The sequence below is a fragment of the Mercurialis annua genome, linkage group LG3 (genome assembly GCF_937616625.2).
Source record: "Mercurialis annua linkage group LG3, ddMerAnnu1.2, whole genome shotgun sequence".
Taxonomy (NCBI): Eukaryota; Viridiplantae; Streptophyta; class Magnoliopsida; order Malpighiales; family Euphorbiaceae; genus Mercurialis; species Mercurialis annua.
The window spans coordinates 1,084,351-1,101,114 of NC_065572.1; the positions used below are offsets into that span (position 1 = coordinate 1,084,351).

Genomic DNA, 16,764 nt, shown 5'->3' on the forward strand with positions numbered 1-16,764 from the left:
GTGACATGCAATTCTAACCTTACTTTTGTATAGTCAATTGACATTGACAATTATTGTTCCATGAGTGGGTAATAAACTCCTGTTGAAGCCACTAAACTTTCATCTAAATTCAATTTAACTTTTAATCAACTCCAGCAAGTTGTTGATCCTTCTGTTTATGATAATTAAGAATATATGCAACCAGATCAGCGCAATGCAAGATATTAATAGTTTTTAATTCATTTATAACACGATGTTATTCTTTAAGTATATAGCATTTGCTGTAGCTAATTAACTATGTTTGGAACTGAAAATGACAGCTTAAAGGCCAATTTGAAACACTAGTTTTTAGAGTTTATGCCAAGTTGTTCTACTTATCCCCATGCAAAAGTAAAAATAATATCTCAAAACAGTTAAAATAATCAAGAATATGAATCTTGAAAAGTAGGAAGATAATTAATTTAGACTCCCTAAACTTATAAGCAATGCAATTAAGTACTCTAAATTACTTGAAAAGTATATTTTTTTCAGTTCATTTTTTGTATTTATTAATCATACTGAATGTATCAATTTTGAAAACAGCTGTACGGACTACTAGATAATTTTTTAAAATTTATTGATCAATTTATATCAATTGATCAAAATTTAAGCTAATTAATCAAATTAAATTAGTTTTTGATGTGTGAAATTCTCATCGTGTGTGCAAATTCAGAGGGCAAATATATATTTAATTAACTCAATTAATTATAGAAACATAAAACTAAATAATTAGCACAAATAAAATGATATTGATAGTTGAAACAAATCTTGATATTACTCTTCTTATTCATAAGGATTCACAAACTATATATATAGCTACAATTAATTATAAAACAAATAACACATCTAAGTACAACACATAACGATTAATTAAATAAATAATTATCAGAAGAAACCAAGGAGATTAATTAGTTCTGATAATTGATCAAGCTTATGCAGCAGCAGGCTGATAAATTTGGCGGTCGGGTTCGGAGAAGCGTGTAGAATGAAAATGAGCAATGAAAGCAGAAGTTTTAGTATCAATACAAGGGTCTGCAACTCTCCATGGACCTCTATTATCTTCATCACTCGGGAAAACTCGTCGGCCACTCGTTATATCATCGCAGCTATAATCTTCGACTCTTCTTGGTTTTCTCTTGAAGAAACTGAAGAATGAAGATGAAGATTTCTTGTTGCTTTGTCTACTGTTTCCTCCCATGGTGATGATACAAATTTCTTGCCGAAAATTATGAGTTAGAGAGAGCAAGAAATTAGTGAAGTTGTATGGTAGGGTGTTTCTTGGGTATGAATTAATTGTGGAGAAGTGTTGTATTGTATTTATAGTAGTGGAGGGTAAGGGGAAGTGCAGAAACCTAAAATGGAACCCTCGGTTTGACACTATGAGAATAATTCATTTTTTGGTTTGGTTTGGTCTTGGATGTAAAATATTTAGCTAAATTTTAGAACAAAACGGACTGAAAAATGAACTAAAATGAAAAATTGACCGAATAGAATGGTTTTGTTTGAAAATTTTAATATTTTAAAAGTTTAGTTCGGTTTTAAAAGAAAATTGACCTGATAAATTTGGTCAGGTTTGGTTTATAAAAATTTAGTTTTCGTTTTGGTTCAATTTGAATACAGAATGTTAGTTAAGTTTTAGAATTGAACAAAACTGCAAAATCGACTGCACATAATGGTTTGGTTTGCTTTGAAAAATGTAACATTTCTATAAGTTTAATTCGGTTTTGAAAACCACATTAAATTGGTAAACTGATCGAATTGGTAAATTCAGTTATGTTTGACACGAAAACAGTTCTTTTGATTATGTTTGATTTTGGCCATACAAAGTTTCAGTTAAGTTTAAAATAAACCGAATAGAAAAAATGAATTGAATTGAAAAAATTAATCAAACCAGATGGTTCAATTTGATTTGAAAAACATCCTTATAAAGTCGGTTCGATTTTGGAAATAATAGTAATATTTCGATTTGGTTCGACTTGGTTGAAACCGAGTACATAGCCCTAGTGGAGGGGTAAAAGGCAGGAAGGGTAAGTGTGTTTGATAAATAAAGAAATGAATGGGTGGAGAATCTTTGGAATTCAAATTGATACGAATGGTGAAGAAGAAATATAAAGGAAAAAGAGCTAAGGGCTATAGATTTTAGGTACAACTATTAACTACTATGTTGGTAAAACTTTATTGATTAAAATGTGCACGTTAGGATGTAATTTCGATTTCTTAAAAAAACCCTAGCCGTCTCTCTCTTTTGAGAAACCTCTAAAACCCTAGTAAGTTTTACCTTTTTATTCATTTGGGAGGTGGTTTTTAGCCATTCTTGGCCAAAAATCACCTCCCAATCTCTCAAATTCAGTTTTTTAGCCTTTTTCCATAGTTTTTGTCTTTAATTTTGAATGAAATTTCTTTCTTGGCCAATTTTGGTCTAGATCTAGAAATTATTTTCTATCTTAGTATCTTAATTTTATTAGATCTATTCTAATCGAAATTAAGAATAGTTTTTTTTCATCGTTGGAGATGAAATTGTTTTTTGCGATGCAAGCGATTTGGATCTCTAAAACAATTATAACCACCATCTTACGACGGATTTCACCAAATATCGGTATGTTTTGCGTCAGTATAGATGATGTCTTTAATATTCAAGAGAAGAGATATGTCACTGAAGATGTGATTAGGGGCTCTAATGATGAAGTTATAGCTGCTAGTTGTAGCAGTCGTGCGATTAAAGTTAGTATTATCATGGCAAGCGAAGCTAATCTAATTCCCTTTATTTTAAAGGTTGTAATGGATGCCTTCAACAACAACTCTTTACTTTGTAATATTATCAGTTTGATAGCACATGACTACTTTAACTTAATTGAGATGCATATATGTTGTTTTAATTACGATAGAAAATCTCATGTGGTAGCATATGACTATTTTAGTTTATCTAATTGGTTGGGGCATGTCCCTCCGATTATCAAATTTTATGTACTGGCTGATCAATCAGCTTTTGATTAATAGAAGTTTTTATTTCAAAAAAAATGTTGGTAAAACTTTAGGCAAAAGCACATGTATTGTAGTCCGCTAAACCTTACTTAATTATTGACCCTTCTATATGAAACACAGAATTAAAAACTATTATTAACTCTATAAGTAAATATGGAAAACACATATTTGATCCTTGCACTATCATTTACTTTGAATTGGATCCCTTTACTACAATTTGTATATATTAAACCCTTACATTTTTAATTTTGTAGACATTTATCCATCATAAAAAAATATTAACAATGTCTAGTCATACCGAAAAACAACCCAATTGAGGGATTCACCTTTTTAATAAGAATAAAAAGACATGACCCATTTTAAAATATTGCATAAAAAGTGAAATTTTTTATCTCAATTGCACTAACTGTACGTGTTGTATGTGCGTTTTATTTTCATGACAAAAAATTAATTTCAATAAATTTTAAAGTGTAAGAATCCAATGTGAAAAATAAAAATTAAAAGAACTCAATCTAAAGAAGTGATAGTATATGAATTTAAATATATGTTTTGCCGGAAAAGAAACTATAGCTGCACTGTAAACAATATTTTTTGCCTAAATCAAAGTTTTGTGGACCATTTTCATAAAAAAAAAATTAATATGTTTAATTAAATGGGTTAATCATTGAAAAATATTTTTGGATAACCTAAATTTTTAAAATTATCAATTTTAGTCTATTTTTTAATTTTCAATTTTAATTATAGCCATGTATTTAAATTGGAGTAGAAAACTCAAAATATACCTTTTATGTTTGAGGTTCTTAATAGTTAAAAGACATTATATATGTGATTTTTTTTTACTTTATTTGAACAAATGACTGTTACTAAAATTGAAAATTGAAAAAATAGTCTAAAATCGTTGATTTTAAAAATTTGGACAGTAAAAAGAAATCGGAAAGATAAAATATGTTTCGATGATTAAACCTAATTAAATCATACTCTTATAATTTACGGATACGATAGTTGTGCATTATAAATCGGATATAAACAAAAATTTCTCGTATAAAGAAAATCAGCATTGTATTTGTTGGAAGTCTATTTTCTTTTCAACTTTTCCTTTTTTAAGTCTTTCTTATATGATTTCCAAATTTTCATGCACTTTCTTGAGACTTTTTTAATTTTGCAATGTTGTTCAATTCCAATGACTAATTATTGGAGCCTTCTTGGAAACTGTAGATGCTCTTATGCTTTGTTAGGCTAAAAGCAAAACTTAAAAAGATTGTTTAGCATAATATCGGATAATCGATTGATCTAGTGGTTACTGTAATTCTGTTTCAGTTTAATAACTGAAATTCGATTTTAATGATCTTTAAAGTTTAAACACAATTGACTAAAAATCACCTCGGTATTTATTTTCGAGACCAAAAACCGTTCTTGTTAATATAAAATTACAATTTAATTATCAAAATAAAATAAATCAATGTGCGATAACCAAAAGAATAACAAACAAAATAAAAATGACTTCCTAAATTCATTATCGCATTATATTTAAGAGTCGCCCTCAAGGCGAGAAGGACGGGAAACCAGTGGTTTTCACAAAGTACACATATGTTTTAGCATTAAATTTTTTAAACGATGTTATAGATATTTTTTTTTATAAAAGCTTAAAAATAGAGCTACAATATAAAATATTCAGGTTAGGTTTTTTATTAGCGTATCTTTTACGAAGTTGTATAACATAATATTAACTAGGATACATGCTAATGATTTTGACATCGAAAGCCTAGAACACGTTTTGTCTGTGATTAAATTAGTTATTAGTGGATGATTAGTTAAACATGGATTATGATTACAATATCTCCCTCCATTCTATTTCTAATTATAATGAGTATTATTTTTATTATTTACTGCTCATTCAATTATATATATTTTGTACTTTCTGAAAAATTATTACTATAGTTGAGAAGGGGAGGAAAAAAAATGACAAGTATGAAAAGCTTAAAAAAATATTGAAGGTCTTCATCACTTAATTCTATCATAAATAATCACTCAAAAAATTCAAATAATATAAACTATATTAAAAACTCTAAAACGATATAAACAAATGGAGTATTTTTCAACCTCGAAGTCATACTTATTAGAATGTATAATTTTCTGGAAATAATTTGTTTGCTTAATTTTTTTATTTTTTTTTGGCAAAATAAGAGTCCAACGAGAAATATTTTTTTAATTCATATAAATTCCACTTCTTTAATTAAATAAATAGTTAATAATATTTTTAATTTTTATTAATTTGATTAATTTTAATAATATAAAAAAAATCCCTACAAAGTTAAATTGTAAATCGAGCAATGTAATCATTACTACCTTTAGTAATATATTTTAAATAATTATTTAGAGAAGTATTCCCCAAAAATATACTACTACTGCTATTTTGAATGAAGTAAGTTTGAAAGTAAAAAGAAATTTAAAATCAATTTTTTTAAGAAAAAGTGGTCAAAAGTTCATATTAGCCTAAAAATAATTTATTTCTTTTTTTTGAACAATATATGGTTCATGCACTATAGCTAGTTGGTAAGGTTTGAAGATTTTCTTCTATTTGCTTTTTATTTTTCCTTTAAAAACATAAGATGCCTCCCCTTTAATTCCTTGCAAGAAAGTTCCTCTTCAATTATAAAATAATCCAAGCAGCTACATTTCCACCAATACAAGAATGCCAAGCTAGCTACCCCTAAAGTACTTAATTACATTTATAGACTATATATATTTATACTCTTCAATTAAGTACACACTTTTTAGATCTTTCTTTTGTAGTTGCAATTAGGGGTGTACAAAAATCTAACGGAACTGAACCAAAAATTTGATTCGGTTTAATTTAATAGTATAAAAAGACCAAATGAATTTGTCTATCCGGTCAAAACTTAAGCTCGTTCGCCAAATATACTATAATTTTTAAAAAATTAGTTTAGTTCATCATCTTTTTAATATTTATTAAATATATCTATGGCCTATTTGAAGCTAGCGAGGAGTAATGTTATATACGTCAAGTAGGCTAAACTTTATAAGCACGGACATACAACATTACACTACGTCAAATCCAAACATGTTGTGAGTATATTTAGTAAAAATCAAAAAATAATAAAACAAACTGGTAAAATTTAAAGTTCATGATATATTTGACAATTGTAGATATATAAATTAGTACAAATAAGAAAATTAATAAAATTCAATCAAATAAGTTATTTGAACCGACTAATTCGATTTGATTCAATTTGAAATATTTTATTCCTTCGATTGGTTTGATTCGACTTTCAGAAATTAAAATTTCAACCCGGTTCGGTTTGGTTGGTTTGAAACGAATGAACATACATAGTGGCAATGTACCTAAACTGCAAAGAACCCACAGAAATAATTGAAGCAGAGAGACCAAAAGTTATAATTTTGCAACAAAAAATGTACTGCAAGCTGTCTAGCTTTAAGGTAGTATCTTACAATTAAGCCCTAAAAATTATAATATAAAATAATTAGAGTTTGTCGTCCGTTCACAACTTGTACTAAAGTGCACGGAACTTATAATTTTTATTCTTTTTCTGAGATTACAAAAAGATCATGGTTTCTTGCTGTAATCAATATCATTATTTGATTAATTAAATTTAATAAAATAATTAGTGTTCTACATGAAGAATACTTTTTTACAGTACAAATCCATGGTGTGTACTATACATTTTGTGATCATGATCAAAGTGGGCCTATAATTCTTCATTGAGTGACACATAATTGATTTAATTAGCTTTTTGCTGGATAGTTCTTCATGATTAAGACAATCTTTCTAATAGTTTTTAATTAATTGTTTGGCCAACCTATTAACAATACTATGAGTTGTAAACCTTATACATGCGTATTAGAAAGAAAAAGAAATAGAGAAAACAGTCATTTTGATCCTTAAACTTACGAGACATGTTCGTATTAATCAAATTTGACATGTTTTTATAATTTAGTCAAAAACTCTTCAATATAAAATTAATTATATCACCTGTGTGTTTCCAAATTGCATAAAAAAATGACCGTAAAAATATTAAATACAAAAATATTAGATAAAAATACAGCTGAAGTTGTAAAAAACTCTTTAATTTATTCAAAAAGAGCAGATAAAGTCCTTTTAATTTTTTTTTTGCCATTTAAATTCTCAATGTTTTAAAATGGTGCAAATCAACACCCACACTTAACAACTATCACATAAATAGCTAAAATATTTAAAAATATTGAGGGTGTAAATAGCCAAAAGAAACTTAAAAAAATTATATTTTCTTTTGAATAACTTGGAAGATTTCTTTTTTGTACTTTTAGCAAAAATACAATCATGCTGCAATTGTCATAAAACATTATACAAAGTATTTGTACGGTTGCTTCTTTTTTTTTTGATAATTTAGGGAGGGGAAAGCGTTTGTAGGAGGAATTGAAACCACGACCTATCAGTTTGCTGCTTAGCGTTTATACCATTTGAGTTACAGCTCATTGGTTGTACGGTTGCTTCTAATGCACTTCAAAAACACTAAATAGATGTAACTGATCTTATTTAAAAGACTTTTAGAGTAAAGTATTAAAATAGACCAAGTTTATTACTCCTATATATGAAGCCGGTCCATAAATTCATTCATGGAGATGATTCTTTAATAAAAAAATTAAGATTGGATTAGCACTGAACAAATAAAACAAATGATGAACAAATAATACATGTGAAGCTTAATTAGTCATGATATTTAAGAAATTTCTTATCCTAAAACGGTTATTGTTTAATCTTTTCTAAAGATGTGGCTCTGTGTTGTTTTTTCTTTAGAAGAAAAATTATTCGATTAATTAAAAGAGATCTTAAATATCGTTCTCTTTTCCATTACCTACATATACTTTGATGTGAACTGCTTCTAGATGAATGGACTGAAATTTTATCAAGTGAATAATTATCAGTCATTTTCAAAGATAATTAACGAGCTTAATCATTGTTATTAATAATTTAACCATGCCAAAGCACCTTTGCTTTATGTTTTGATGTCCTTTTTAAGAATATAAATTTGTTACTTTTATTATTGGAAAATGCCTGAACATCTCCCTTTTTCTTTGTTTGAAATTGCATGGATAATGCCTTGAAAAATGATTGCTATTATATTTATAATTTGATTCCAATTATTGTCTTATCAATGTTTATTTTTATCAATTATGTACAAATGCTGGCATCCATATTTTGCTCCAGAATTTTACTACAATATCTCAAATAATAATTATTCCCCCACTAAATTTAAATCACCCTTTAATTTCTTTCTCGATCAAAATTAAGAAAAAATGAAAGTAGATTGATTAAGTTGACAAAAACGTAATGTGATATCACTACATTTGCTGTTTGGCAATAGAACATTTCCTGATAAGTTCAAAAGAACTCAATTTGTCTTTTGGACTTTTTATGAAAAATGTAATGATTTAGCAATAATTATAAATTTTTAATATTGTGCAATTTAATTATGATATATTTTGTAAATAAAATTTAAAAATAATAGCTTTTAACTAACATTTATCATTTATACAAAAATATGTTAATCAATAATAAATAAATAAATAAATAAATTCAATATTTTTTATGAAGTTTATACATATATAACTTTTTGTGCATTTTTTATAAGAAAATGAGATTTAATAATCAATATAAATAGATTAATACTATTTTCATGAATTTCATATAAGATTTTGTAAAAAAAAAACATTAAAAAAAATATTATTTTGTACAATTAAATTTATTTTATAGATTATTGAGGTGATAATGCCATGACATATTGGTATAAAATGCTCCTGAACTCTATATAGTATATTTGTCAAGCAAGTGAAGTGATTTTAGAGGTATATAGTCACTTTAGTGAAACTTGTGAGGGTGAAATGACAAAAATTATGAGAATTCAAGAGAAAGTCATTAAAAACCAGTCATTTATCATTACAATAAATGTCAAATGGAAGTGATTTAGCTTATACAACTTTAATTTATAAGTACTTTAGAAAAAGTTAAATATATTTTTTTTTGTAAAAATATCAAGTTATAGCGCTTCAGATCATCCCCTCCCTACTCTCACATCCGCAACTGAGATTTTCCATTTTAAAATGTAAAAAGTTTAAAATGATCTCTAATTTTATTTTATTTTTCAAATTGACATTTAATATATTTTAATTTTATTTATAATCCTTATATTTTTAAACTTTAAAAGTCAACCTAATTTTCTAACTAATTTTTCAGGAGCCTTTTGAAAAAAATTCCCATGATAAACACTGTTCATCCTCAAAGAAGATGAACCGATCAATTCATCCTCTTTGAGGATGAACATATCGTGTTCATCCTCAGAATGAGTTCATCCTTTTTAAGGATGAACAAATTGCATGGTCCCGGACGGATTTGTTTCTGTTTGAGAACAATGGCCGATGATGGCATTGGGGTGACTGGCGGTGGAATTGAGGTGTTCGGTGGTAGATTCGGTTGACCGGTGGCGAATTAGGGTGGCTGGTGGCGGTTTTAGGTTTTTAATTAATTTGAGTTTATTTGAAGTTTGATTATATTTAATTCGTGTTTTTAGGATTAATTAGAATCAAATTTTGAAATCAGGCAATTCCACTCTCTTTTTTGGGTGTTTTTGTAATTTGATGTATTTTGAAATAGTTGTGGGTCTGCTTGACCCAAAAGTCTCCAAAATGACTTTTCTAATATTTTGTGCCAAGTTCAAGGGTGAAGTTATCCTTTGTTCCACAAAACGCTATATCCTTACTAAAACGTCGCCGTTCTATTGGTAGAGTAAAGTCATCTGCATCCCCTACCTGTTAACGTAGTCAGATTTCCTCAAGTAGCTGTATTCTATAATTCTCCCATCCAAATTTAGGGATTGAACCCCCAATTTCAACCCTAATTCCATTTTTAGTCTTTTTTTCAGAAACAATTAAATTTAAAGTCTTTATCTTCTTTTCTCCTGGTGATCTAATATCCAAAGGTAAAAGTTCCATTTTCTTTATTATACGTGTTTATTTTATTGTGTTGTTATTGTTTTTTTATATATATTTTACTTCAATTCTCTAGGGTTCTTGTATTCAGGGGTTTGTTTTAGATGCTGAATTACATTGTCTTTGAATTGATGGAATGTTGATTTACATGTTAGCTTTTATGAATTTAACTTGATGTTCTTTGGTAATTTTGGCTGTTCTCTTGTAGTTTACTCTTCAATACAAACCCTAATTTTTTATATCGAACAATCTCGCCTTACTTAAAATCCTGGTTCCGCCACTGCTATATGAGCTCCGAATTGCTTTATTTAATTATTTATTTAATCTTCTCCTACAATTGATTAGGTTATGTTGGAACTTGGACCCTGATATGTATCTATCATGCTTGTGACTGTCTATTGCATAATTAAACTTTTCAATTTTGTTTTTTAGTTTCTTTTAGTAGCACGATGGATAACAGATGGTATGGCGCTAAACCGGAAACAGTCTCCTTTGATAAAAGTCAACAAGATATAGAGCAGGTATGCTGTATGGTTATGCAGTTTATATATATATTATAGCTCATTTATATTAAGAGAATCATGGATGATTGATTCAATGTTTTGACGTACAACTTCTGGTTTTTTTGCTGTGCTTTTCAGGATTCTCTTATTGAGGATCTGGTTGAAGATTTCCGCTTGCCTATTAATCATAGACCTACAGAAAATGTTGATCTGGATAATGTTGAACAAGCGTCTTTGGATACAAAGTTGACAGCCTCCAATATTGGGTTTAGGCTTCTTCAGAAAATGGGATGGAAAGGGAAAGGTCTGGGAAAGGATGAGCAGGGTATGTTTAAACATAATTGAATACTATCGTATTTGCTTACTTTGTTGTGTAGCAGCTAATATGATCAATTTTTTTATACTTTTTTCCTTATCCGTAACACTGTCTTAAACCCCCTCAGTGCTTTAGAATTGAGTAGTTTTGCTGGTCATGGCTTTTGATAAATCCAGACTCAGAATCTCTTTTGGCTTTTTTAAGGAATAACTGATCCGATAAAATCCGGGATTAGAGATCCTAAGCTTGGCATTGGAAAACAAGAAGAAGATGATTTTTTCACTGCCGAGGAAAATATCCAGCGGAGAAAACTTGAAATTGAGATGGAGGAAACAGAGGAACATGCAAAGAAAAGAGAGGTATATTTATAAACTGGCAGACCGGCCTAAATATTTTGACTAGTAGATAATATGCTGAGGTTGATGTGTTACTTTTTCTGAAACCTGAATCTAAGAGCAGAAGGCAGCATATATCATATATGCATGTCTTTTGACGGGAATGGTTTATAATAGCGGAACATCAACTTTGGAAGCTCTTGAGAATTTCGTGCAGTTTTTATTATCTGGTGGCTTCTACTGCCTGCTTCGGGCACATTATGAAAATTCAGGTGTTAGCAGAACGTGAGCAGAAAATTCAAACTGAGGTGAAAGAAATACACAAGGTTTTTTATTGTGATCTCTGCAACAAGCAATACAAGTTGGCTGTGGAATTTGAAGTTCATCTGAGCTCATATGATCACAATCATCGCAAGGTAAATGACCTGTCATGGTGCCATACTGAATTTTCATGAGTTTGTTTTCTGTTCATATTTCTACTTAAGTCTAAATATATGAATTTTGGTTTTGGATGATGCTTGCAGCGTTTTAAGGAAATGAGAGAGATGCATGGTACTAGCGGCCGCGACGATCGGCTAAAACGAGAACAGCAACGGCAAGAAAAGGAGATGGCTAAGTTTGCTCAGATGTAAGTAAATCATTCCTAATATCCTGTTTAGCTTAATTATTAGTGCATTGCATCATTGTCAGGGTATGACCTCCTAATGTTTATTCTTATTTTATTCTTTAATGTAATTCAGGGCAGATGCTCGTAAGCAGCAGCAGCAGCAGCAGCATGTAGAAGAAGCTGGATCTCCTCAGGTTTCCAATTCAGTTAGAACTGCAACTCCATTGGCTGATCAGGACCAACGGAAGGCATTAAAATTTGGATTTTCTTCTAAAGGTGGAACTTCTAAGGTATGCAGCCTATAGAGGCATCACTCTTGTTGTTTATTTCTGCTTGGACGCTTTTCAATATGATTGTTTAAGATTGCTTTCGTAGAATACATGCATGCAATCATCGTAAATCAGTGTGTTCACACATGATTTAATTTGATATCTAAAATAAAGACATGAGCAAAAGTCTTGTCAAATCTCAATTTGTTTTCTTCTTGTTGCTAACTTGGGTGATTAGATAGCTATGAGATGCTGTGAAGAGGTGAATACAAATATCTATGTCCTTTATGATCCCATTAATGTACATAACATAACTTCGTCATCACATGTTATGGTTGGCGCTTCATCTTGTCATTTTTCGCCAACATGGGGATTTTAGAATAAAAATAAGAGTCGGATTAACTATGATGATTACACTGATGTCTCTTATGTGGCATTTAAATTACTCTAAACCACATTATGTGTATGGTAGTTGACGCCTTTAGGAATTTTACATGTATCTGTATCTATAATAGCATTACAATGTTGAAAATTAGTTGCAGGGTACGCAAGCAACTACAAATCCTTATTAATTTGTTTCCCTTTGGTTTATAGAAGTCATCTAGCAGTACGGCGAAAAAGCCGAAAGTTGTTGTGGCCTCAGTTTTCGGCAATGATAGCGATGAAGAGTAAAACTGGACATCGATGCTATAACCTGTGGAATATATATCTATTATTTGGTTGATGATCTGTATGTATGTGGTATGTGCTTGTAATTTTCAGAATCTTTATGGTTTTGACTTGTCAGATCCTATTAGAAGTTTTAAGATTGAAATTGTCTGACAAACACGGATTGATTTTCTTGAATACTTGTTTTATTATCATAACACATAAACGTTGATGAACTTTTTTACAATCCATAATCTGGTTCATTAGTCTACAACAATTCCCTCAGGAAGATCTGAATACAATATTGTAACTTAACATGAATTTACATCTAAGCGGCCTGGGCAAAACCCAGTTTGAGGTTACCGAAGTCGAACACTGTGTGGTACACTCTCATGAAAGCATCTCCAAGAATCCTGTCATATGAAAAGGGAATACAGACAACAACGCGTATGGAAACATTAATATCATAGTGCAGTTTAATGGCTAGAAAACTGAAGAAAAAGGTAAATGAATGCATACCAAAGTGGACCTCTCGGAGGAGCAACATCTAGAGCCGCGAATCCGCTGATACAGACGGAAGCAACACCTTCTCCGGTTTTCAAAATGTACTGCAATTAATGATTGCTCGGTTTAGATGGACTGATATATTACAAGCAACAAGGAATCAGAGTTCAAATAAACCTGGTCTGGAGTGAGCTGGAAATGTGCATTTCCAATGGTAAAGAAAATGTTCGGCATGCCATTAACGCGACCGCAATCGATCACTGACTCTCCCATTGGGCTCGGCAGGCTGTCACATAACTGAAAAAAAGATCATGGCTAGAAATCAATCAAATAATTTAAGACCAACTCACATAGACAGCCTAAAAAGGATCACAGCTAGAAATCAAATTATTTAAGGTTCTGCCATTTTTGTGTCGATGTTGTCTGTTTTTTGTTGGTGAAGATAAGAGTTCCGACATGCGTTACCTTATTTACGTATTCGAGTGCTGCATCCTTTGCTTCCTTATGTTTAAGTTGATTCTGAACCCAAATGACAAGCATCTCACAGGCACTGCAAAGGACATCGTCCCCGACAGATGATCCTTTGATTTTTTTCCTTCTCAACAACTGATTCAATTCCATTGCTGCAGATAATCAAAACTTTCGCATTCAATTCCTACAGCATGTAATATAAAGTTTGACTGCCTAAAGAGATTGCAGAACAGTGAAGTCTCTTAACTTGCATACCTATCCCTTTTCAATATGCATAGACCAAGCTCTGAACATACTTTATCAGGCTGCACCTGAAAACATACTAGAATTTTAGTATATTTAGTTGTTGAAATTAAAAAATTCTTTTTAAAAATCAAATCAAACAAAATATTTGATAATATTATAAGACTAATAATTTTAGTTCGTAATCTTCGTTTACCAAAAAAAGATCAAACGCACCCCTGATGTTAATAGATCCCAGATTAAATTTCCGTACTGCGAAACTACTTGCTTACACTCTGCACTAACAATCCCTTCGGCTCCAATGGCATGGTTGATTTCAGTCACGATAGCCTACATATCGCGGATAATTAGAGTGTTTTCTGAAATAATCTGACTGTTAAGAAGATGAAAGAGCTTACTGTTGGACCAGCAAGTAAGGATGTTCCTGAATCAACAATTGCAGCACAGCCATTTTCACAAACACCTGGGAAATCGTCAATATAAAATGTCAGTGCAGTTTCTTGCAACTGGTAGAATATTGGAAGTTGTTTGGGTAGCAAGAAAATCACCTGTTGAACGGTTTCCAATCAGAAAATCTCCCATATCGAACTAAAAATGGAAAATAGCATTATGAGTTTGATTTTTACAGTAAAAATCGATAAGATGGTGAACTTTCTAACCTGCCAGTAACCTTTCTGTGTAACAGGAACAAAGGTATGTCTCCCCTTATAGTGTCTGCTATCAACACCGCCAAATACGAGCTCTCCGCCTTCTGTGGCCTTTGGATCTGTGTTGAGCCAGAACGAAAAGACGGGATCACCTACAAGACCTTGCTGCAACATATTGTACCACACTGGAACAGAATTTTCAACTGAGATTTCTTGAAATCCAAGTCCAAATATTCCATCAAATTTAGCTAAGACAAATGTTAGGCTTCCCTCTCGTGTCGCTTCGATAAAATCCTGAAAGTATTGAATTCACGTTGTTAGCAGACGAAAAACGATTTTCAATTCAAAAGAAAACACGGAAGAAAATACCTACTTGATCTTTTACTAAGATATTTCCAACTGCAACACTATCTTGACTAAAGAAGCCAACAATTGATCCAGTTCCATAATGTATTTCACAAGTAGTTCCTGATTCACATTTGTTGAACAATTAATCCTAAATCCTCATAGTTCGAAATGTAAGTCTCAAGATATACAGCACGGAAACAGAAATGCTCAGAAAACGCCAAAATGGGAAACAATTAAAACTGCTCATAGGTTTTAAAAATAGAGTTTCAGAAACGTTTCGGAAATAGAAAAATGCAGAAACATAAAGAACATGCCATTACCATTCTTGATATATGAAGTGGACCGACTTGACTTGTACCTAGAATGAAAATAGCAGGCAAGCTGCAACACGTAGGTTTGAGTCAGTATCTTTAGTATGATATGAAAGCTAAGATAATCGGGCAATTGATTCTCAAGGTATCCAAACTATAGCCTTATTTCATTTTAGTGATCAAATTTTGATTCATGTTATTTTGGCTACTAGACTTTAACTTCATTTCAACGGTAGGTTTTCCTGTCAAAAATATATATGAGGCAGTCGATATTTTTGCCACGTGATAATCGGGTTTACTTATTTTTACCTAAATACTTGTCATGTATGCATAGTTTGAGTACTCTGAGAATTGGTTACCCTGAGATAATCAGCAGAACTTACAGAAAAGTAGCATTTGGCAGATGGAATCCAGAGATTGGAACTTCCAGTATCAAATATGACAGTGAAATTCTGCGGTGGAGATCCGATTCCAATTTCTCCAAAATATTGAGCATTTAAGTAGTTTTTAAGAGGAACCATGTCTGGTTCTGGACTATAAGCCAGACTATTTGAACCAATTCTAGAAATTCTCTCTTGCCTTGCAATTCTGGCAGCATTAATGCTATCAAGATCCAGAGGTCGCTTCTTCAAACTTATTCTCATTAAGCCATTAGAGCCAGATGCAAGAAGTGAGCCTGTTAAAGCCCATAAACTGAAGGCAAGCCAAAGAATTTGGCTCCTCATGTTTGGATAAACACCTGCTAGAGAAGTAAAAATTAGTCCTATCACATGCAAAATTGTAACTTGAAATTAAAGATTGTAACTTTTAAATGAGATATGCTAAAGTAAGTCTATCCTTTACCAGTCATATGCAAAATTCTACTTTGAAATTAAAGATTGCAGCTTTTAAAGGTACTAATATGCAAGATTAAACAATACCCTTCTCCTATCCGCTAGGTAGGATGGACACGAACTCAGAAACACGGGACACTCGAACATGAAAACAGCAAAAGGTGTTATTTATTATAAGGTTTTCTACGTAAAAAATGAAATTAGAAACATTTCCGAAACGGGACACGTTGATTGAATTAAATGTCCATTTATACTTAAAATCGAAAGTTGCACTTTAAATGAAAACTAAAGATTGCAACTTTTAAGCGAAATATGCATCTCTTAATCCTATTTTCGCAAACACAAGTTTAAAATTGACAGAACAATGAATTATCAGTGTCCTCTAAAACATGAGACTGCAGAAAATTAAACAAAACCCTTAAGTAAAGACAGAAACTTTACCAAGCTTAATATACAAAAATGAAGTACTTTACAAACTAATGAAACTGATTAAGTCAAACCTGAGTTAATTAGTAGCAGCAAAATGAAGCAGAAACTGAAGAAAAATAAAATGTTTCACTGGGAATATTTAAGAGTGATCCTTGAAGAAGTGAAGTGGTGGTGTGTTGAGTCTTATAACCACAAAAGTATGCATCCATGCAATCTGGACACATACTACACTACACAACAACAGCAAACAAAAAGTTAACATCAATTTGAATATGTGCACCATGAAATTTCCGGT

General features: G+C 30.8%; 3 protein-coding genes across 5 annotated transcripts; 1 reads left to right on the forward strand and 2 right to left on the reverse strand.

Moving 5' to 3' along the window:
• Nucleotides 1-767: 767 nt before the first annotated feature.
• Nucleotides 768-1,322, reverse strand: LOC126674434 (uncharacterized). The gene has a single exon (XM_050368875.2). It carries the CDS (start codon nucleotides 1,214-1,216, stop codon nucleotides 950-952), a length of 267 nt encoding a protein of 88 aa, XP_050224832.1. The 5' UTR covers nucleotides 1,217-1,322; the 3' UTR covers nucleotides 768-949.
• Nucleotides 1,323-9,827: 8,505 nt separating this feature from the next.
• Nucleotides 9,828-12,930, forward strand: LOC126673342 (uncharacterized). Of its 3 annotated transcripts, none has more exons than XM_050367445.2 (8): nucleotides 9,828-9,995; nucleotides 10,438-10,526; nucleotides 10,647-10,833; nucleotides 11,029-11,183; nucleotides 11,432-11,575; nucleotides 11,684-11,787; nucleotides 11,900-12,056; nucleotides 12,633-12,930. In XM_050367445.2, the coding sequence occupies exons 2-8, from the start codon at nucleotides 10,455-10,457 to the stop codon at nucleotides 12,705-12,707; spliced, it is 894 nt and encodes a 297-aa protein (XP_050223402.1). In that variant the 5' UTR covers nucleotides 9,828-9,995; nucleotides 10,438-10,454; the 3' UTR covers nucleotides 12,708-12,930. The 3 variants fall into 3 exon arrangements, with proteins under 3 accessions (XP_050223402.1, XP_050223400.1, XP_050223401.1); XM_050367443.2 differs by having other exon boundaries at nucleotides 9,829-9,995; nucleotides 12,630-12,930; XM_050367444.2 differs by having other exon boundaries at nucleotides 9,829-9,995; nucleotides 10,448-10,526; nucleotides 12,630-12,930.
• Nucleotides 12,868-16,719, reverse strand: LOC126673344 (phytepsin-like). The gene is made up of 13 exons (XM_050367446.2): nucleotides 16,541-16,719; nucleotides 15,591-15,946; nucleotides 15,217-15,277; nucleotides 14,922-15,016; nucleotides 14,561-14,842; nucleotides 14,450-14,489; nucleotides 14,300-14,364; nucleotides 14,118-14,231; nucleotides 13,906-13,969; nucleotides 13,653-13,810; nucleotides 13,365-13,484; nucleotides 13,203-13,291; nucleotides 12,868-13,096 (listed from the first exon to the last, which is right to left on the reverse strand). The coding sequence occupies exons 2-13, from the start codon at nucleotides 15,930-15,932 to the stop codon at nucleotides 13,012-13,014; spliced, it is 1,515 nt and encodes a 504-aa protein (XP_050223403.1). The 5' UTR covers nucleotides 15,933-15,946; nucleotides 16,541-16,719; the 3' UTR covers nucleotides 12,868-13,011.
• Between the last annotated feature and the right edge of the window lie 45 nt (nucleotides 16,720-16,764).